A 22610-nucleotide genomic window follows, 5' to 3' on the forward strand; every position below is an offset into this window, starting at 1 on the left:
TCGCCGGTTTCTGGAAGGGATGACACCATTTTTTCCCTCCCTGAAAGGAATATACAATTAATCGCCGTAATCTAAAGTAGTTGTTAGGAGCTTTCTGGGTGCCCAACACTGTTGTAAGCGCTCAGGTAGCTAACCAGGGCAGGCACGGTCCCTGTCCCACCCGGGACTCACAGTCCGAGTAACACAGAGAACAAATATTGAACCCCCGGTTTGCAATTGAGGAAACTGAGGTCCAGAGAAGTGAATAATAATAATAATTCTGGCATTTGTTAAGCGCTTACTATATATTCATTCATTCATTCATTCAATTGTATCTATGGAGCATTTACTGTGTGCAGAGCACTGTACTACGCGCTTGGGAAGTACAAGTTTGCAACAGATAGAGACGGTCCCTACCCAACAATCAATCAATCAATCGTATTTACTGAGCGCTTACTGTGTGCAGAGCACTGTACTACGCGCTTGGGAAGTACAAGTTTGCAACAGATAGAGACGGTCCCTACCTAATAATCAATCAATCAATCAATGAATCGTGTTTATTGAGCATTTACTGTGTGCAGAGCACTGTACTACGCGCTTGGGAAGTACAAGTTGGCAACAGATAGAGACGGTCCCTACCCAACAATCAATCAATCAATCATATTTATTGAGCGTTTACCGTGTGCAGAGCACTGTACTACATGCTTGGGAAGTACAAGTTGGCAACAAATAGAGATGGTCCCTAGCCAACAATCAATCAATCACATTTATTGAGCACTTACTGTGTGCAGAGCACTGTACTAAGTGTTTGGGAAGTACAAGCAGCAGGCTCACAGGCTAGAAGGGGGCGACGGACAACAAAACAAAACATATTAACAAAATAAAGTAAATGGAATAAATATGTACAAGTAAAATAGAGTAATAAATATGTATTCATTTATTCAATCGTATTTATTGAGCGCTTACTGTGTGCAAAGCACTGTACTACGCGCTTGGGAAGTACAAGTTGGCAACATCTAGAGACGGTCCCTACCCAACAACGGGCTCACAGGCTAGAAGGGGGAGACGGACAACAAAACAAAACATATTAACAAAATAAAGTAAATGGAATAAATATGTACAAGTAAAATAGAGTAATAAATATGTATTCATTTATTCAATCCTATTTATTGAGTGCTTACTGTGTGCAGAGCACTGTACTAAGCGCTTGGGAAGTACAGGTTGGCAATGTACAGAGTCAGTCCCTACCCAACAGTGGGCTCACAGGCTAGAAGGGGGAGACGGACAACAAAACAAAACATATTAACAAAATAAAGTGAATGGAATAAATATGTACAAGTAAAATAGAGTAATAAATATATATTCATTTATTCAATCGCATTTATTGAGCATTTACTTTGTGCAGAGCACTGGACTAAGCACTTGGGAAGTACAAGTTTGTAACAAATAGAGACAGTCCCTACCCAACAATCAATCAATCAATCAATCGTATTTATTGAGCGCTTACTGTGTGCAGAGCACTGTACTAAGCGCTTGGGAAGTACAAGCAGCGGGCTCACAGGCTAGAAGGGGGAGACGGACAACAAAACAAAACATATTAACAAAATAAAGTAAATGGAATAAATATGTACAAGTAAAATAGAGTAATAAATATGTATTCATTTATTCAATCGTATTTATTGAGCATTTACTGTGTGCGGAGCACTGTACTAAGCGCTTGGGAAGTACAAGTTTGCAACAAATAGAGACGGTCCCTACCCAACAGCAGGCTCACAGTCTAGAAGGGGGAGACAGAGAACAAAACATATTAACAAAATAAAGTAAATGGAATAAATACGTACAAGTAAAATAGAGTCATAAATATGTATTCACTCATTCAGTATATGCCAGGCACTGTACTAAGCGCTGGGATGGATGCAAGGAAATCGGGCTAGACACAGTCCCTGTCCCACGTGGGTCTCACAGTCTCAATCCCCATTTTACACATGAGGTAACTGAGGCCCACAGAAGTGAAATGTGTTGCCCAAGGTCACACAGCAGACAAGTGGCGGGGCTGGGATTAGAACCCAGGTCCTCTGGCTGATTGTACTTCCCAAGTGCTTAGTACAGTGCTCTGCACCCAGTAAGCGCTCAATAAATACGATTGAATGAATGAATGAATCAGGTTTTCCCACGTGGGGGCTCACAGTCTTAATCCCCATTTTACAGATGAGGGAACTGAGGCTCAGGGAAGTTAAGTGACTTGCCCAAGGTCACACAGCAGGCATGTGGCAGAGTCGGGATTTGAACCCATGACCTCTGACTCCAAAGCCCGTGTTCTTTCCACTGAGCCACGCTGCTTCTCTATCCAAGGTCATCATGTTGGACCCAGTCCCTGTCCCCCATGGGGCTCACGGTCTTCATCCCCATTTCACAGATGAGGGAACTGAGGCCCAGAGAATAATAACAATAATAATAATGTTGGAATTTGTTAAGCACTTACTATGTGCAAAGCACTGTTCTAAGCACTTGGGGGATACAAAGTGATCAGGTTGTCCCACGTGGGGCTCACAGTCTTAATCCCCATTTTACAGATGAGGTAACTGAGGCTCAGAGAAGTTGAGTGACTTGCTCAAGGTCACACAGCAGATGTGTGGTAGAGCCGGGATTAGAAGTCAGGTCCTTCTGACTCTTTCTTCTACATATTTACTATTCTATTTATTTTATTTTGTTAATATGTTTTGTTTTGTTGTCTGCCTCCCCCTTCTAGACTGTGACCCTGCTGTTGGGTAGGGACCGTCTCTAGATGTTGCCAACTTGTACTTCCCAAGCGCTTAGTACAGTGCTCTGCACCCAGTAAGCGCGCTTTCCACTAGGCCGCTCTGCTTTCTTGATTCAAAAACCCACCGTACTCTTCCCAGAAGGAAAGCTTCCCGTTCAAAGCATCTGCAGATGGCATCTTTTTTTAAGCGCTATGTGCAGAGCACTGTTCTAAGCACTGGGGGGGATACAAGGTGATCAAGTTGTCCCACGTGGGGCTCACAGTCTTAATCCCCATTTTACAGATGAGGTAACTGAGGCTCAGAGAAGTTAAGTGACTTGCCCAAGGTCACACAGCAGACATGTGGCGGAGCTGGGATTCGAACCCATGACCTCGGACTCCAAAGCCCGGGCTCTTTCCATTGAGCCATGCTGCTTCTCTGCAGAGCATCCAACTTGGGCTTCCCAAGCGCTCAGTCCAGTGCTCTGCACACAGGAAGCGCTCAATAAATACGACTGAATGAATGAAGCCCCGCTGCTTACTCTGTGCCAAGCACTGTGCGAAACATCGGGGCAAACACAAGATTAGCAGGTTGGACACAGTCCCTGTCCCACATGGGGCTCCCAGTCTAAAGGGGAGGGATCGCCTTTCAACCGAAGAGGAAACTGAGGCACAGAGAGGTCAAGTGACTTGCCTGAGATCATCCAGCAGGCCAGTGGCAGAGCCGGGACTAGAACCCAGGTCCTTTTACTCCCTGGCCTGTGTGCTTTCCACTGGGCCGCTCTGCTTTCTTGATTCAAAAACCCACCGTACTCTTCCTGGAAGGAAAGCTTCCCGTTCAGAGCATCCGCAGGGCATCCAACTTGGGCTTCCCAAGCGCTCAGTACAGTGCTCTGCACACAGGAAGCGCTCAATAAATATGACTGAATGAATGAAGCCCCGCTGCTTACTCTGTGCCAAGCACTGTACGAAACATCGGGGCAAACACAAGATCAGCAGGTTGGACACAGTCCCTGTCCCACATGGGGCTCCCAGTCTAAAGGGGAGGGATCGCCTTTCTACCGAAGAGGAAACTGAGGCACAGAGAGGTCAAGTGACTTGCCTGAGATCACCCAGCAGGCCAGTGGCAGAGCCGGGACTAGAACCCAGGTCCTTTTACTCCCTGGGCTGTGCGCTTTCCACTAGGCCACTCCGCTTTCTTGATTCAAAAACCCACCGTACTCTTCCCGGAAGGAAAGCTTCCCATTCAGAGCATCTGCAGAGCATCCAACTTGGGCTTCCCAAGCGCTCAGTACAGTGCTCTGCACACAGGAAGCGCTCAATAAATACGACTGAATGAATGAATCTGCCTCCAGGCAAAATGAAGTGGTGCGACCTACCAGACGGAGCCCAGGCCGGAGAGTCAGAAGGACCTGGGTTCTCACCCTGGCTCCACCGCTTGTCTGCTGGGTGACCTTGGCCAAGTCACTTCACTTCTCTGGGCCTCAGTTCCCTCATCTGTCAAATGGGGGACTAAGACTGTGAGCCCCACGTGGGACAGGGACTGGCAGCGTGGCTCAGTGGAAAGAGCCCGGGCTTTGGAGTCAGAGGTCGTGGGTTCAAATCCCGGCTCTGCCAATTGTCAGCTGTGTGCCTTTGGGCAAGTCACTTATCTTCTCTGGGCCTCAGTTCCCTCATCTGTAAAATGGGGATTAAGACTGTGAGCCCCACATGGGACAACCTGATGACCTTGCCCAGCACCTAGTAAGCGCTTAATCGATATCGCAATTATGATTACTATTATTCTCTGGGCTTCAGTCGCATGGCTCAGTGGAAAGAGCACGGGCTTTAGAGTCAGAGGTCATGGGTTCAAATCCCGGCTCTGCCAATTGTCAGCTGTGTGACTTTGGGCAAGTCACTTCACTTCTCTGGGCCTCAGTTACCTCATCTGTAAAATGGGGGTGAAGACTGTGAGCCCCACATGGGACAACCTGATCACCTTGTAACCATAGTAAGCGCTTAATAAATGCCATTATTATTATTATTATAAGTGACTTGCTCGAGATCACCCAGCAGGCCAGTGGCAGAGCCGGAACTAGAACCCAGGTCCTTTTACTCCCTGGGCTGTGCGCTTTCCACTAGGCCGCTCCGCTTTCTTGATTCAAAAACCCACCACACTCTTCCCAGAAAGAAAGCTTCCCGTTCAGAGCGTCTGCAGAGCATCCAACTTGGGCTTCCCAAGCGCTCAGTACAGTGCTCTGCACACAGGAAGCGCTCAATAAATACGACTGAATGAATGAATCTGCCTCCAGGCAAAATGACGGGGTGCGACCTACCAGACGGAGCCCAGGCCGGAAAGTCAGAAGGACCTGGGTTCTCACCCTGGCTCCACCACTTGTCTGCTGGGTGACCTTGGACAAGTCACTTCACTTCTCTGGGCCTCAGTTCCCTCATCTGTCAAATGGGGGACTAAGACTGTGAGCCCCATGCGGGACAGACACTGTGTCCAACCCGATTTGCTTGTATCCACCTCGGCGCTTAGTACAGTGCCTGGCACAAATACCACAATTATTACAACTCTTATTCTCTGGGCCTCTTAATTCTCTTAATTATTTATTTAATTTATTTATTTTATTTGTACATATCTAGTCTATTTATTTTATTTTGTTAGTATGTTTGGTTTGTTCTCTGTCTCCCCCTTTTAGACTGGGAGCCCACTGTTGGGTAGAGACGGTCTCTATATGTTGCCAACTTGGACTTCCCAAGCGCTTAGTACAGTGCTCTGCACATAGTAAGCGCTCAATAAATACGATTGATGATGATGATGATGGGCCTCAATTAATAATAATAATGGCATTTATTACTTTATTAATAATAATGGATTAATTATTTATCAATTAATAATTGATAAATTCCCTCAATTCCCTCATCCATGGGCCCCGTTTGGGACATGGACTGTGTCCAAACAAATTAATTTATATCTCTTTATATGAGAAGCAGCGTGGCTCGGCGGAAAGAGCCCGGGCTTTGGAGTCGGAGGTCATGGGTTCGAATCCCGGCTCCGCTGGGTGACTTTGGGCAAGTCACTTCGCTTCTCTGTGCCTCAGTTCCCTCATCTGTAAAATGGGGATGAAGACTGTGAGCCCCCCGTGGGACAACCTTGTAACCTCCCCAGCGCTTAGAACAGTGCTTTGCACATAGTAAGCGCTTAATAAATGCCATTATTATTAATTATTATTACCCCAGCGCTTGGCCCAAGGTAAGTGCTTAGCAACAAGGCGTAGTGGCTACAGCCTGGGCGCCTAATCCCTGCTCTGCCACTTGTCTGCTGTGGAACGCTGAGCAAGTCAGATCACTTCTCTGTGCCTCAGTTACCTCATCTGTAATATGGGATTAAGACTGTGAGCCCCCCCGTGGGACAACCTGATCACCTTGGATCTAACCCAGCGCTTAGAACAGTGCTTGGCACATACTAAGCGCTCAACAAAAAACATCATCATTACTATTATTATTAGTTACCTCATCTGTCAAATGGGGATTAATACCGTGAGCCCCACGCAGGATAGAGACTGTGTCTGAACCGATTGGCCTGTATCCACCCCCGGCGCTTAGTACAGTGCCCGGCACTTAGTAAGCGCTTAAGTGATACCATAATTATGATTACTATTATTCTCTGTTACCTCAGCTACCTCATTTGTAAAATGGGGATTAATACCGTGAGCCCCACGCAGGATAGAGACTGTATCCAACCCGATTGGCTTGTATCTACCCCCCGCACTTAGTACAGTGCCCGGCACCTAGTAAGCGCTTAACTGATACCACAATTATGATTTACTATTATTCTCTGTTACCTCAGCTACCTCATTTGTAAAATGGGGATTAATACCGTGAGCCCCACGCAGGATACAGACTGTGCCCAACCCGTCTGGCTTGTATCCATTCCCCACGCTTAGTACAGTGGCCGGCACCTAGTAAGCACTTAACTGATACCACAATTATGATTACTATTATTCTCTGTTACCTCAGCTACCTCACCTGTAAAATGGGGATTAAGACTGTGAGTCCCATGTGGGACAACCTGATCACCTTGTATCTACGCCAGTGCTTAGAACAGTGCTTGGCACATAGTAAGCGCTTAACAAAAACTTCATCATTACTATTATTATTAGTTACCTCATCTGTCAAATGGGGATTAATACCGTGAGCCCCATTCAGGATAGAGACTGTGTCCAACCCGTCTGGCTTGTATCCATCTCCCGCGCTTAGTACAGTGCCCGGCACCTAGTAAGCGCTTAACTGATACCATAATTATGATTACTACTATTCCCTGGGCCTCAGTTATCTCATCAGTAAAATGGGGATTAAGACTGTGAGCCCCACGTGGGACAACCTGATGACCTTGTCCGGCACCTAGTAAGCGCTTAATCGATACCACAGTTATGATTACTATTATTCTCTGGGCTTCAGTCACCTCATTATATGTAAAATGGGGATTAAGACTGTGAGCCCCATGTGGGACAACCTGAAGACCTTGCCCTGCACCTAGTAAGCGCTTAACCTATACCACAATTATGATTACTATTATTCTCTGTTACCTCAGTTCCCTCATCTGTCAAATGGGGATTAAGACTGTGAGCCCCACGTGGGACAACCTGATGACCTTGCCCGGCACCTAGTAAGCGCTCAACTGATACCACAATTATGACTACTATTATTCTCTGTTACCTCAGTCACCTCATCTGTAAAATGGGGATTAAGACTGTGAGCCCCACATGGGACAACCTGATGACCTTGCCCGGCACCTAGTAAGCGCTTAACCGATAGCACAATTATGATTCCTATTTTTCTCTGGGCCTCAGTTACCTCATTTGTAAAATGGGGATTAAGACTGTGAGCCCCACGTGGGACAACCTGATGACCTTGCCCGGCACCTAGTAAGCAGTCAACCGATACCACAATTATGATTACTGTTATTCTCTGGGCTTCAGTCACCGCATTATATGTAAAATGGGGATTAAGACTGTGAGCCCCACGTGGGACAACCTGATCACCTTGCCCGGCACCTAGTAAGCGCTCAACCGATACCACAATTATGATTACTATTATTCCCTGTTACCTCAGTTACCTCATTTGTAAAATGGGGATTAAGACCCCACGTGGGACAACCTGATGACGTTGCCCGGCACTTAGTAAGCGCTCAACCGATACCACAATTACGATTACTATTATTCTCTGTTACCTCAGTCACCTCACCTGTCAAATGGGGATTAAGACTGTGAGCCCCACCTGGGACAACCTGATGACCTTGCCCGGCACCTAGTAAGTGCTTAATCAATACCACAATTACGATTACTATTATTCTCTGTTACCTCAGTCACCTCATCTGTCAAATGGGGATTAAGACTGTGAGCCCCACGTGGGACAACCTGATGATCTTGCCCGGCACCTAGTAAGCGCTCAACCGCTACCACAATTCTGATTACTATTATTCCCTGTTACCTCAGTTACCTCATTTGTAAAATGGGGTTTAAGACCGCGAGCCCCACGTGCGGCAGGGACATTGTCCAACCGAATTAATGTATATCGACCCCAGAGCCTGGCACAAAGTGGGACCGTCTCTATATGTTGCCAACCTGTACTTCCCAAGCGTTTAGTACAGTGCTCTGCACACGGTAAGCGCTCAATAAATATGATTGAATGAATGACAACCTGATCACCTTGCCCGGCACCTAGTAAGCGCTCAACCAATACCACAATTATGATTGCTATTATTCCCTGTTACCTCAGTTATCTCATTTGTAAAATGGGGATTAAGACCCCACGTGGGACAACCTGATGACGTTGCCCGGCACCTAGTAAGCGCTCAACCGATACCACAATTACGATTACTATTATTCTCTGTTACCTCAGTCACCTCACCTGTCAAATGGGGATTAAGACTGTGAGCCCCACCTGGGACAACCTGATGACCTTGCCCGGCACCTAGTAAGTGCTTACTCAATACCACAATTATGATTACTATTATTCTCTGTTACCTCAGTCACCTCATCTGTCAAATGGGGATTAAGACTGTGAGCCCCACGTGGGACAACCTGATGATCTTGCCCGGCACCTAGTAAGCGCTCAACCGCTACCACAATTCTGATTACTATTATTCCGTTACCTCAGTTACCTCATTTGTAAAATGGGGTTTAAGACCGCGAGCCCCACGTGCGGCAGGGACATTGTCCAACCGAATTAATGTATATCGACCCCAGAGCCTGGCACAAAGTGGGACCGTCTCTATATGTTGCCAACCTGTACTTCCCAAGCGTTTAGTACAGTGCTCTGCACACGGTAAGCGCTCAATAAATATGATTGAATGAATGACAACCTGATCACCTTGCCCGGCACCTAGTAAGCGCTCAACCAATACCACAATTATGATTGCTATTATTCCCTGTTACCTCAGTTACCTCATTTGTAAAATGGGGATTAAGACCCCACGTGGGACAACCTGATGACGTTGCCCGGCACCTAGTAAGCGCTCAACCGATACCACAATTACGATTACTATTATTCTCTGTTACCTCAGTCACCTCACCTGTCAAATGGGGATTAAGACTGTGAGCCCCACCTGGGACAACCTGATGACCTTGCCCGGCACCTAGTAAGTGCTTAATCAATACCACAATTACGATTACTATTATTCTCTGTTACCTCAGTCACCTCATCTGTCAAATGGGGATTAAGACTGTGAGCCCCACGTGGGACAACCTGATGATCTTGCCCGGCACCTAGTAAGCGCTCAACCGCTACCACAATTCTGATTACTATTATTCCGTTACCTCAGTTACCTCATTTGTAAAATGGGGTTTAAGACCGCGAGCCCCACGTGCGGCAGGGACATTGTCCAACCGAATTAATGTATATCGACCCCAGAGCCTGGCACAAAGTGGGACCGTCTCTATATGTTGCCAACCTGTACTTCCCAAGCGTTTAGTACAGTGCTCTGCACACGGTAAGCGCTCAATAAATATGATTGAATGAATGACAACCTGATCACCTTGCCCGGCACCTAGTAAGCGCTCAACCAATACCACAATTATGATTGCTATTATTCCCTGTTACCTCAGTTACCTCATTTGTAAAATGGGGATTAAGACCCCACGTGGGACAACCTGATGACGTTGCCCGGCACCTAGTAAGCACTCAACCGATACCACAATTACGATTACTATTATTCTCTGTTACCTCAGTCACCTCACCTGTCAAATGGGGATTAAGACTGTGAGCCCCACCTGGGACAACCTGATGACCTTGCCCGGCACCTAGTAAGTGCTTACTCAATACCACAATTATGATTACTATTATTCTCTGTTACCTCAGTCACCTCACCTGTCAAATGGGGATTAAGACTGTGAGCCCCACGTGGGACAACCTGATGACCTTGCCCGGCACCTAGTAAGCGCTCAACCGATACCACAATTCTGATTACTATTATTCCGTTACCTCGGTTACCTCATTTGTAAAACGGGGTTTAAGACCACGAGCCCCACGTGCGGCAGGGACTTTGTCCAACCGAATTAATGTATATCGACCCCAGAGCCTGACACAAAGTGGGACCGTCTCTATATGTTGCCAACCTGTACTTCCCAAGCGTTTAGTACAGTACTCTGCACACGGTAAGCGCTCAATAAATATGATTGAATGAATGAATGAATGAATGACAACCTGATCACCTTGCCCGGCACCTAGTAAGCGCTTAACCGATACCACAATTATGATTACTATTATTCTCTGTTACCTCAGTTGCCTCATTTGTAAAATGGGGATTAAGACTGTGAGCCCCACGTGGGACAACCTGATGACCTTGTCCGGCACCTAGTAAACGCTTAACCGATACCACAATTATGATTACTATTATTCTCTGGGCCTCAGTCACCTCATCTGTAAAATGGGGATTAAGACTGTGAGCCCCACGTGGGACAACCTGATCACCTTGCCCGGCACCTAGTAAGCGCTTAACCTATACCACAATTACGATTACTATTATTCTCTGGGCCTCAGTTACCTCATTTGTAAAATGAAGATTAAGACTGTGAGCCCCACGTAGGACAACCTGATGACCTTACCCGGCACCTAGTGAGCGCTCAACTGATACCACAATTATGATTACCATTATTCCCTGTTACCTCAGTTAACCTCATTTGTAAAACGGGGATTAAGACTGTGACCCCCATGTGGGACAACCTGATGACCTTGTCCGGCACCTAGTAAGCGCTCAACCGATACCACAATTATGATTACTATTATTCTCTGTTACCTCAGTTACCTCATCTGTAAAATGGGGATTAAGACTGTGAGCCCAAGGTGGGACAGCCTGATCACCTTGCCTGGCACCAAGTAAGTGCTTAATCAATACCACAACCATGATTACTATTATTCTCTGTTACCTCAGTTACCTCATTTGTAAAACGGGGTTTAAGACCGCGAGCCCCACGTGCGGCAGGGGCTTTGTCCAACCGAATTAATGTATATCGACCCCAGAGCCTGGCACAAAGTGGGTACTTGGCAAATAAATGCCCAACGGCTACGGAGGGGCCCGGCTCCAGGGAGGGCATCCGGAAACTCCATCAGACGAGTGAGGGAGTTGCCAGGCGGCCCAGGAAACGTGGCGGGACGCCGGGCACGGCCACGGAGGGCCCAGAGGGAAGGAGGGGACAGCGGCGGCGGCGGTGGGCACCGGTGGGCACCGTACCTGGTCTCTCTCTCCTCGTGCTGCAGGATGAGATTGCTGTAGAAGTTCTCTAACGTCAGCTTGGCCACCGTCACTCTCTCCCGGGTGTGGCTGCTCATGGGGAAGGGGGCTGTGGTCCCGGCGGTCATCGCCATGGTAACCAGCCTAAAAGAGACACCCCCCCCCGGAAGATAAATTACTCCACGGAAAGAGGGGGGGAAAAAAAATACAACCAACGGAAAAACTTTGCATTCTTCCCAACCGCTCAGAAGGGATGGCAATCCCAAGGGGAAGGGGGAGGAAAAAAAGAAACCCCCAAACACAAAAACTGTCCGGGATAATAATAATAATAATGATGACGATGGCATTTATTAAGCGCTTGCTATGTGCAGAGCACTGTTCCAAGCGCTTGCGAGGTTACAAGGTGATCAGGTGGTCCCACGTGGGGCTCACGGTCTTCATCCCCATTTTACAGATGAGGAAACTGAGGCCCAGAGAAGTGAAGTGAGCCCACTGGTGGGTAGGGACTGTCTCTATATGTTGCCAACTTGTACTTCCCAAGCGCTTAGTACAATGCTCTGCACACAGTCAGTGCTCAATAAATATGATTGATTGATTGATTGAAGTGACTTGCCCAAAGTCACACAGCTGACAAGTGGCAGAGCTGGAATTTGAACCCATGACCTCTGACTCACAAGCCTAGGCTCTTTCCACTGAGCCACGCTGCTTCTAATAATAATAATAATAATAATAATGATGATGGCATTTATTAAGCGCTTACTATGTGCAAAGCACTGTTCTAAGCGCTGGGGAGGTTACAAGGTGATCTGGTTGTCCCATAGGGGGCTCACAGTCTTCATTCCCATTTTACAGATGAGAGAACTGAGGCACAGAGAAGCAGCATGGCTCAGTGGAAAGAGCCTGGGCTTTGGAGTCAGAGGTCATACGTTCAAATACTGGCTCCGCCAATTGCCAGCTGTGTGACTTTGGGAAAGTCACTTAACTTCTCTGGGCCTCAGTTACCTCATCTGTAAAATGGGGATTAAGACTGTGAGCCCCACGTAGGACAACCTGATGACCTTACCCGGCACCTAGTAAGTGCTTAATCAATAACTTGCAACCTCCCCAGCGCTTAGAACAGTGCCTTGCACATAGTAAGCACCTAATAAATGCTATTATTATTATTATTATTATTATTACGTGACTTGCCCAAAGTCACACAGCTGACAATTGGTGGAGTCGGGATTTGAACCTCTAACTCCAAAGCCCGGGCTCTTTCCACTGAGCCATGTAGGGATGGGACCAAGCAGTGCGGTTCAGTGGAAAGAGCCCGAGCTTTGGAGTCAGAGCTCCTGGGTTCAAATCCCAGCTCTGCCACTTGTCAGCTGTGTGACTTTGGGCAAGTCACTTCACTTCTCTGTGCCTCAGTTACCTCATCTGTAAAATGGAGATGAAGACTGTGAGCCCCATGTGGAACAACCTGATCACCTTGTAACCTCCCCAGCGCTTAGAACAGTGCTTTGCACATAGTAAGCGCTTAATAAATGCCATTATTATTATTATTATTATTAAATCCAAGAATTGCATCCTACCAAATTAGAAATCAAGAAGGAGGGTGGGCCTCCATGAAGCCAGACAATTCATTCATTCATTCGATCGTATTTATTGAGCGCCTCCTGTGCGCAGAGTACTGTACTAGGGACTTGGGAAAGTACGATACAGTAATAAAGAGAGGCAATTCCTGCCCACAACGAGCTCACAGTCTTAGTGTGGGGCGCGGGGGTGAGGGACACAGACATCAATACAAGTAAACATAATAATGATGGTATTTGTTAAGCGCTTACTATGTGCAAAGCAGCAGCAGAGCAGCGTGGCTCAGTGGAAAGAGCCCAGGCTTTGGAGTCAGAGGTCACGGGTTCAAATTCCGGCTCCGCCACTTGTCAGCTGTGTGACTTTGTGCAAGTCACTTCACTTCTCTGTGCCCCAGTTACCTCATCTGTAAAATGGGGGTTAAGACTGGGAGCCCCATGTGGGACAACCTGATCACCTTGTTACCTCCCCAGTGCTTAGAACAGTGCTATGCACATAGTAAGCGCTTAATAAATGCCATCATCATCATCATCATATACATTTGTACGTATTTATTACTCTATTTATTTATTTTACTTGTACATATTTATTCTACTTATTTTATTCTGTTAATATGTTTTCTTTTGTTCCCTGTCTCCCCCTTCTAGACTGTGAGCCCACTGTTGGGTAGGGACCGTCTCTATATGTTGCCAGCTTGGACTTTCCAAGCGCTTAGTACAGTGCTCTGCACAAAGTAAGCGCTCAGTAAATGCGATTGAATGAATGAGACAGACACGAAAATAAGTACCTCCTTCCCTTCCCCACAGCACCTGCATATATGTATATATGTTTGTACGGATTTATTACCCTATTCATTCATTTATTTTACTTGTACATATTTATTCTACTTATTTTATTCTGTTAATATGTTTGGTTTTGTTCTCTGTCTCCCCCTTCTAGACTGTGAGCCCACTGTTGGGTAGGGACTGTCTCTATATGTTGCCGACTTGGACTTCCCAAGAGCTTAGTCCAGTGCTCTGCACACAGTGAGCGCTCAATCAATACGATTGAATGAATGAATGAAAGCGGCAGAGCCGCAATTAGGACCCTGCTGCTCTCCATTTACACTCACTCCCTCGGTGACCTCATTCGCTCCCACGGCTTCAACTATCATCTCTACGCTGATGACACCCAAATGGACGTCTCCGCCCCTGCCCTCTCTCCCTCCCTCCAGGCTCGCACCTCCTCCTGCCTTCGGGACATCTCCATCTGGATGTCTGCTGGCTGCCCGTTGTTCATTCATTCAATTCCTTCAATCGTATTTATTGAGCGCTTCCTGTGTGCAGAGCACTGTATTAAGCGCTTGGGAAGGACAAGTTGGCAACATCTAGAGACGGTCCCTCCCCAACAGCGGGCTCACGGTCTAGAAGGGGGAGACAGACAACAAAACAAAACATGTGGACAGGTGTCACATCGTTGGGTAGGGACCAACATGTACTTCCCAAGCGCTTAGTACAGTGTTCTGCACACAGTAAGTGCTCAATATGACTGAATGAATGAATCTAAACCTCAACGTGTCCAAGACGGAGCTCCTCACCTTCCCTCCCAACCCCTGTCCTGTCCCCGTCTCAAAGCAGCCCATTATCGGGCAGGGACCGTCTCTATATGTTGCCAACGTGTACTTCGCAAGCGCTTAGTACAGTGCTCTGCACACCGTAAGCGCTCAATAAATACGACTGAATGAATGAATGATGTAGCATGGTCTAGGGGAAAGAGCCTTGGGTCTGGGAATCAGAGGACCTGGGTTTGAATCCTGCTGCGTGATTATTATTAAATAATTATTAATATTATTGTTATTAAATAATTATTATTTAATGAGTGCTTCCTGTGTGCAGAGCACTGGACTAAGCACTTGGGAAGTCCGAGTTGGTAACAGATAGAGACGGTCCCTCCCCAACAGCGGGCTCACGGTCTAGAAGGGGGAGACAGACAACAAAACAAAACACGTGGACCGGTGTCACGTTGTCGTTGGGTAGGGACCAACTTGTACTTCCCAAGCGCTTAGTACAGTGTTCTGCACACAGTCAAGTGCTCAATAAATACGACTGAATGAATGAATCTAAAACTCAACGTGTCCAAGATGGAGCTCCTATTGATTTTATTTTGTTAATATGTTTTGTTTTGTTGTCTGTCTCCCCCTTCTAGACTGTGAGCCCGCTGCTGGGTAGGGACCGTCTCTATGTGTCGCCAACTTGTGCTTCCCAAGCGCTTAGTACAGTGCTCTGCACACAGTAAGCGCTCAATAAATACGATTGATTGATTGATTCCCTCCCAACCCCTGTCCTGTCCCTGTCTCAAAGCAGCCCGTTATTGGGTAGGGACCATCTCCATACGCTGTCATGTACTTCCCAAGTGCTTAGTACAGTGCTCTGCACACCGTAAGCGCTCAATAAATACGACTGAATGAATGAATGATGTAGCATGGTCTAGAAGAAAGAGCCTTGGGTCTGGGAATCAGAGGACCTGGGTTTGAATCCTGCTGTGTGACCTTGGCAAGTCACTTCCCTTATTATTATTAAATAATTATTAATATTATTATTATTAAATATTATTTAATTCATTCATTCATTCAATCGTATTTATTGAGCGCTTACTGTGCGCAGAGCACTGTACTAAGCGCTTGGGAAGTCCAGGTTGGTAACAGATAGAGACGGTCCCTCCCCAACAGCGGGCTCATGGTCTAGAAGGGGGAGACAGGCAACCAAACAAAACACGTGGGCAGGTGTCACATTGTCGTTGGGTAGGGACCAACTTGTACTTCCCAAGCGCTTAGTACAGTGTTCTGCACACAGTAAGTGCTCAATAGATACGACTGAATGAATGAATCTAAACCTCAACGTGTCCAAGACGGAGCTCCTCATCTTCTCTCCCAACCCCTGTCCTGTCCCCTTCTCAAAGCAGCCCGTTATCGGGGAGGGACCATCTCTATATGTTGCCAACGTGACTTCCCAAGCGCTTAGAACAGTGCTCTGCACACCGTAAGCGCTCAATAAATACGACTGAATGAATGAATGATGTAGCATGGTCTAGAAGAAAGAGCCTTGGGTCTGGGAATCAGAGGACCTGGGTTTGAATCCTGCTGTGGGACCTCGGGCAAGTCCCTTCCCTTCTCTTTGCCTCAGTTCCCTCATCTGTAAAATGGGGATTCAATGCCTGTTCTCCTCCTTACTTCGTTTGTGAGTCCTGAGTGGGACAAGGATTCGGTCTGAGCTGCTGATCTTCTGAGTGTCCCGGTGCATAGGACAACGTTTGCCGCATAGGAAGAGCACGGTCTTAAGAGTCGGAGGTAGTGGGTTCTAATCCTGCTCCGCCACTTGTCAGCTGGGTGACTTTTCTAGACTGTGAGCCAGCCCGCTGTTGGGTAGGGGGACTGTCTCTCTATGTTGCCGACTTGTACTTCCCAAGTGCTTAGCCCAGTGCTCTGCACACAGGAAGCGCTCAATAAATGCGATTGAATGAACGCATGAATGAATGAACTTAACTGCTCGGTGCCCTCAGTTCCCTCATCTGTAAAATGGGGATTAGGACTGTGAGCCCCACGTGGGACAACCTGATCACCTTGTATCTACCCCAGCGCTTAGAACAGTGCTTGGCACATAGTAAGCGCTTAACAAATACCATATTGATTATTATGATTATGATAGGAAAGAGCCCAGGCTTGGGAGTCAGAGGACCTGGGTTTTAATTCCGGCTCTACCACGTGCCCGCTGTGTGACCCTGGGCAAGTCACTTCACTTCTCTGTGCCTCAGTTGCCTCGTCTGTAAAATGGGGATCGAGACTGTGAGCCCTATGGGACGGGGACCGTGTCTGTCCCGATTAGCTTGGATCTACCCCAGCGCTTAGTACAATGCCTGGCATATAGTAAGCACTACACAAATACCACAATTATAATAATAATAATAATGATGGCATTTGTTAAGCGCTTACTATGTGCACAGCATTGTTCTAAGCGCTGGGGGGATACAAGGCGATCAAGTTGCTCCACGTGGGGCTCACAGTCTTAATCCCCCATTTTACAGATGAGGTAACTGAGGCTCAGAAAAATTAAGTGACTTGCCCAAGGTCACCCAGCAGCCATGTGGCGGAGTCGGGATTCAAACCCATGACCTCGGACTTCAAAGCCCATGCTCTCTCCACTGAGCCATGCCACTTCTCATAATGATCTCATAATTATCATTATTAGTAAGAACAAATACCGCAATTACTGATTATTATATTCTTCTGGGGGCCCCGGGTGGCAGAGGTGGAGGAATGAAATGGAGAAAAGGTCATTTTGCCAACAGCTTTCCCCCCCCTCTGCCGATCCGGTCTCACCTTGGAGGATTAGACATGTGGCGGAGTTGGGATTCGAACCCGTGACCTCGGACTCCAAAGCCCGTGCTCTCTCCACTGAGCTGTGCCGCTTCTCATAATAATCTCATAATTATCATTATTGGTAAGAACAAATACTGCAATTACTGATTATGATATTCTTCTGGGGGCCCCAGGTGGCAGAGGTGGAGAAATGAAATGGAGAAAAGGTCATTTTGCCAACAGCTTTCCCCCCCACCGCCGCTGATCCGGTCTCACCTTGGAGAATTAGACATGTGGCGGAGTCGGAATTCGAACACATGACCTCGGACTCCAAAGCCCACACTCTCTCCACTGAGCTGTGCTGCTGCTCATAATAATCTCATAATTATCATTATTAGTAAGAGCAAATACCACAATTACTGATTATTATATTCTTCTGGGGGCCCCAGGTGGCAGAGGTGGAGAAATGAAATGGAGAAAAGGTCATTTTGCCAACAGCTTTTCCCCCCCTCTGCTGATCCGGTCTCACATTGGAGAATTAGACATGTGGCGGAGTCGGGATTCAAACCCGTGACCTCGGACTCCAAAGCCCACGTTCTCTCCACTGAGCCGTGCCGCTTCTCATAATGATCTCATAATTATCATTATTAGAACAAATACCGCAATTACTGATTATTATATTCTTCTGGGGGCCCCAGGTGGCAGAGGTGGACGAATGAAATGGAGAAAATGTCATTTTGCCAACAGCTTTTCCCCCCTCTGCTGATCCGGTCTCACCTTAGAGAATTAGACATGTGGCGGAGTCGGAATTCGAACCTGTGACCTCGGACTCCAAAGCCCGCGCTCTCTCCACTGAGCTGCGCTGCTTCTCATAATGATCTCATAATTATCATTATTAGTAAGAACAAATACCACAATTACTGATTATTATATTCTTCTGGGGGCCCCGGGTGGCAGAGGTGGAGGAATGAAATGCAGAAAAGGTCATTTTGCCAACAGCTTTTCCCCCACTCTGCTGATCCGGTCTCACCTTGGAGAATTAGACACGCGTTGGAGTCGGAATTCGAACCCATGACCTCGGACTCCAAAGCCTGCGCTCTCTCCACTGAGCCGTGCCGCTTCTCATAATGATCTCATAATTATCATTATTATTAAGAACAAATACCACAATTACTGATTATTATATTATTTTAGGGGCCTCAGGTGGCAGAGGTGGAGAAATGAAATGGAGAAAAGGTCATTTTGCCAACAGCTTTTCCCCCCCTCTGCTGATCCGGTCTCACCTTGGAGAATTAGACACGCGTCGGAGTCGGGATTCGAACCCGTGACCTCAGACTGCAAAGCCCACGCTCTCTCCACTGAGCCGTGCCGTTTCTCATAATGATCTCATAATTATCATTATTAGTAAGAACAAATACTGCAATTACTGATTATGATATTCTTCTGTGGGCCCCAGGTGGGAGAGGTGGAGGAATGAAATGGAGAAAAGGTCCTTTTGCCAACAGCTTTTCCCCCCCTCTGCTGATCCGGTCTCACCTTGGAGAATTAGACATGTGGCGGAGTCGGAATTCGAACCCGCGACCTCGGACTCCAAAGCCCGCGCTCTCTCCACTGAGCCGTGCCGCTTCTCATAATGATCTCATAATTATCATTATTATTAAGAACAAATACCGCAATTATTGATTATTATATTCTTCTGGGGGCCCCAGGTGCCAGAGGTGGAGGAATGAAATGGAGAAAAGGTCATTTTGCCAACAGCTTTTCCCCCCCTCTGCTGATCCGGTCTCACCTTGGAGAATTAGACATGTGGCGGAGATGGGATTCGAACCCGTGACCTCAGACTCCAAAGCCCACACTCTTTCCACTGAGCCGCACCACTTCTCATAATGATCTCATAATTATCATTATTAGAACAAATACCGCAATTACTGATTATTATATTCTTCTGGGGGCCCCAGGTGGCAGAGGTGGACGAATGAAATGGAGAAAATGTCATTTTGCCAACAGCTTTTCCCCCCCTCTGCTGATCCGGTCTCACCTTGGAGAATTAGACATATGGCGAAGTCGCGATTTGAACCCGTGACCTCAGACTCCAAAGCCCGCGCTCTCTCCACTGAGCTGTGCCGCTTCTCATAATGATCTCATAATTATCATAATTATTAAGAACAAATACCGCAATTACTGATTATGATATTCTTCTGGGGGCCCCAGGTGGAAGAGGTGGAGGAATGAAATGGAGAAAAGGTCATTTTGCCAACAGCTTTCCCCCCAGCCGCTGATCCGGTCTCACCTTGGAGAATTAGACATGTGGCGGAGTCGGGATTCGAACCCGTGACCTCGGACTCCAAAGCCCGCGCTCTCTCCACTGAGCCGTGTCGCTGCTCATAATAATCTCATAATTATCATTATTAGTAAGAGCAAATACCACAATTACTGATTATTATATTCTTCTGGGGGTCCCAGGTGGCAGAGGTGGAGGAATGAAATGGAAAAAAGGTCATTTTGCCAACAGCTTTTCCCCCCCTCTGCTGATCCGGTCTCACCTTGGGGAATTAGCCCTCTAAATAATAATAACGGCATTTATTAAGCGCTTACTAGGTGCAAAGCACTGTTCTAAGCGCTGAAGCTCAGAACAAGCTCTGAAGGTTTGTTGGCCCGCGGCGGACGAACAACTCCGGCCCGTGATGTCCAAAACCGCCTCCGGATTTGATTATCCTTTGAAACGTCAGCTCGGGGGAGGCGAGGATTTTAAAGACCGAATACAAACAACCGGGCTGGAAAATCCACCCCACGCCACCGTCGGGATTTTGTCTAAAAATGGTCTTGGCTGATCTCACCGTATTAATGGAAATGTTTAGATAAGGTGCCACCCATGTTTCTTGGAAATGCCCGGAAAGGAACCATTCAACCCAACCCAAGATCAACCCCCCCGCCCCGCCGGTTTGCATCATGGAAACCCTTCTATTTCTGGCGGCTCCAAAGACCGGGCCGACATTAGATTTATGTGTCTGTGCGGGACGCGAAGCTGAACCACCGAGTCATATTTGGCTGAAAAATCTTCTGGCCGCAAGGACTCGACACATCGGACGTCTTCTACACCCTGGAAACACCGATACCCAACTGGCATAAGGGAGGCGACCACAAGTTTGCCTCTGGCTGTATCCGTCCCGATACAAACCACCTACACCCTGAGACTATCAATCAATCAATCAATCAATCAATCAATCAATCATATTTATTGAGCGCTTACTGTGTGCAGAGCGCTTGGGAAGTACAAGTTGGCAACATACAGAGACGGTCCCTACCCAACAGTGGGCTCACAGTCTAGAAGGGGGAGACAGAGAACAAAACCAAACATACTAACAAAATAAAATAAATAGAATAGATACGTACAAGTAAGAGTAATAAATATGTACAAACATATATACATATATACAGGTGCTGTGGGGAAGGGAAGGAGGCAAGATGGGGGGGATGGAGAGGGGGACGAGGGGGAGAGGAAGGAAGGGGAATAATGATGGCATTTATTAAGCGCTTACTATGTGCCAAGCACTGTTCTAAGCGCTGGGGGGATACAAGGTGATTAGGTTGTCCCACGTGGGGCTCACAGACTTAATCCCCATTTTACAGATGAGGGAACTGAGGCATAGAGAAGTTAAGTGACTTGCCCAAGTCACACAGCTGACAATTGTTACCTCCCTCCCTTCCCCACAGCACCTGTATATATGTTTGTACATATTTTTTTACTCTATTTATTTATTTATTTAATTTATTTGTACATATCTATTCTATTTATTTTATTTTGTTAGTATGTTTGGTCTCTGTCTCCCCCTTTTAGACTGTGAGCCCACTGTTGGGTAGGGACTGTCTCTATATGTTGCCAATTTGTACTTCCCAAGCGCTTAGTACAGTGCTCTGCACATAGTAAGCGCTCAATAAATACGATTGATGATGATGATAATTGGTGGAGCCAGGATCTGAACCCATGACCTCTGACTCCAAAGCCCGTGTTCTTTCCGCTGAGCCACGCCGCTTAAGAAATGTCATTATTATTATTATTATTATAGATGGGGAAATTAAGGCCCAGTGAGGCTAAGTAACTTGCCAGAGGTGTTACATTAAACCGGTGGTAGAACCGGGACTAGAACTCAGACCTTTGACTTCTACAGTTGTTTTCCCACATTTTGAAGGAAGCTGAAACTTCGTTCGATAGCTACTTTTGGGAAGCAGAGCGGCCTAGAGGAGAGAGCCCGGGCCTGGGTTCTAATCCCCGGACCGCCCCTTGTCTGCTGTGTGACCCGGGGCAGGTTACTTCGCTTCTCTGGGCCGCGGTTTCCTCACAGTGGAGACAGCCCGGGCTTGGGAGTTGGAGATCGTGGGTCCTAATCCCGGCTCTGCTGCTTATCAGTTGGACAAGTCTGTGCCTCAGTTACCTCATCTGTAAAATGGGGATTAAGACTCAGCTGGGCAAGTCACTTCGCTTCTCTGTGCCTCAGTTACTTCATCTGTAAAATGGGGATTAAGACTCAGTTGGGCAAGTCACTTCACTTCTCTGTGCCTTAGTTATCTCATCTGTAAAATGGGGATTAAGACTAAGTTGGGCAAGTCACTTAGCTTCTCTGTGCCTCAATTACCTCATCTGTAAAATGAGGATTAAGACTCAGTTGGGCAAGTCACTTCGCTTCTCTGTGCCTCAGCTACCTCACCTGTAAAATGGGGATTAAGACTCAGTTGGGCAAGTCACTTCTCTGTGCCTCAGTTACCTCATCTGTAAAATGGGGGGTTAAGACTGTGAGCCCCCCGTGGGACAACCTGATCACCTTGTATCTCCCCAGCGCTTAGAACAGTGCTCGGCACACAGAAAGTGCTTGACTAATACCATCATCATTATTCATTCATTCATTCAATGCATTTATTGAGCGTTTACAGTGTGCAGAGCACTGTACTAAGCGCTTGGGAAGTACAAGTTGGCAACATATAGAGACGGTCCCTATTATTATTAATACCGGTTCTCCCTCCTGTTGAAACTGTGAGCCCCAAATGGAACAGGGACTGGGTCTGACCTGAACGGTCCAAATCTACCCGAGCGTTTAGAACAGTGCTTGACACATAGTAAGCCCTTACCAAATACCAGAAAAAAAAGAAATCTGCTTAAATTCTTGGCCTGACTTGGCCCTACTTCCTTAAATCAATCAATGGTGTCGACTGAGTGCTTATTATCATTATTATGGTATTTGTGAGGCGCTTACGATGAGCTAAGCACTATTCTA

The 22610-nt window shown here is 47.0% G+C and overlaps 1 protein-coding gene across 4 annotated transcripts in view; it reads right to left on the reverse strand.

The window, feature by feature from the left end:
- Positions 1-22610, reverse strand: part of STK38L (serine/threonine kinase 38 like) — a 177764-nt gene that overhangs the window by 89022 nt on the left and 66132 nt on the right. For all 4 annotated transcript variants that reach the window (XM_038772844.1, XM_038772818.1, XM_038772826.1 and 1 more), the window contains one exon: positions 11439-11582. In XM_038772844.1, the coding sequence (XP_038628772.1) occupies positions 11439-11582 (144 nt within the window). The remainder of the gene's footprint in view (positions 1-11438; positions 11583-22610) is intronic.

This window comes from Tachyglossus aculeatus, chromosome 2 (assembly GCF_015852505.1).
Source record: "Tachyglossus aculeatus isolate mTacAcu1 chromosome 2, mTacAcu1.pri, whole genome shotgun sequence".
NCBI lineage: Eukaryota > Metazoa > Chordata > Mammalia > Monotremata > Tachyglossidae > Tachyglossus > Tachyglossus aculeatus.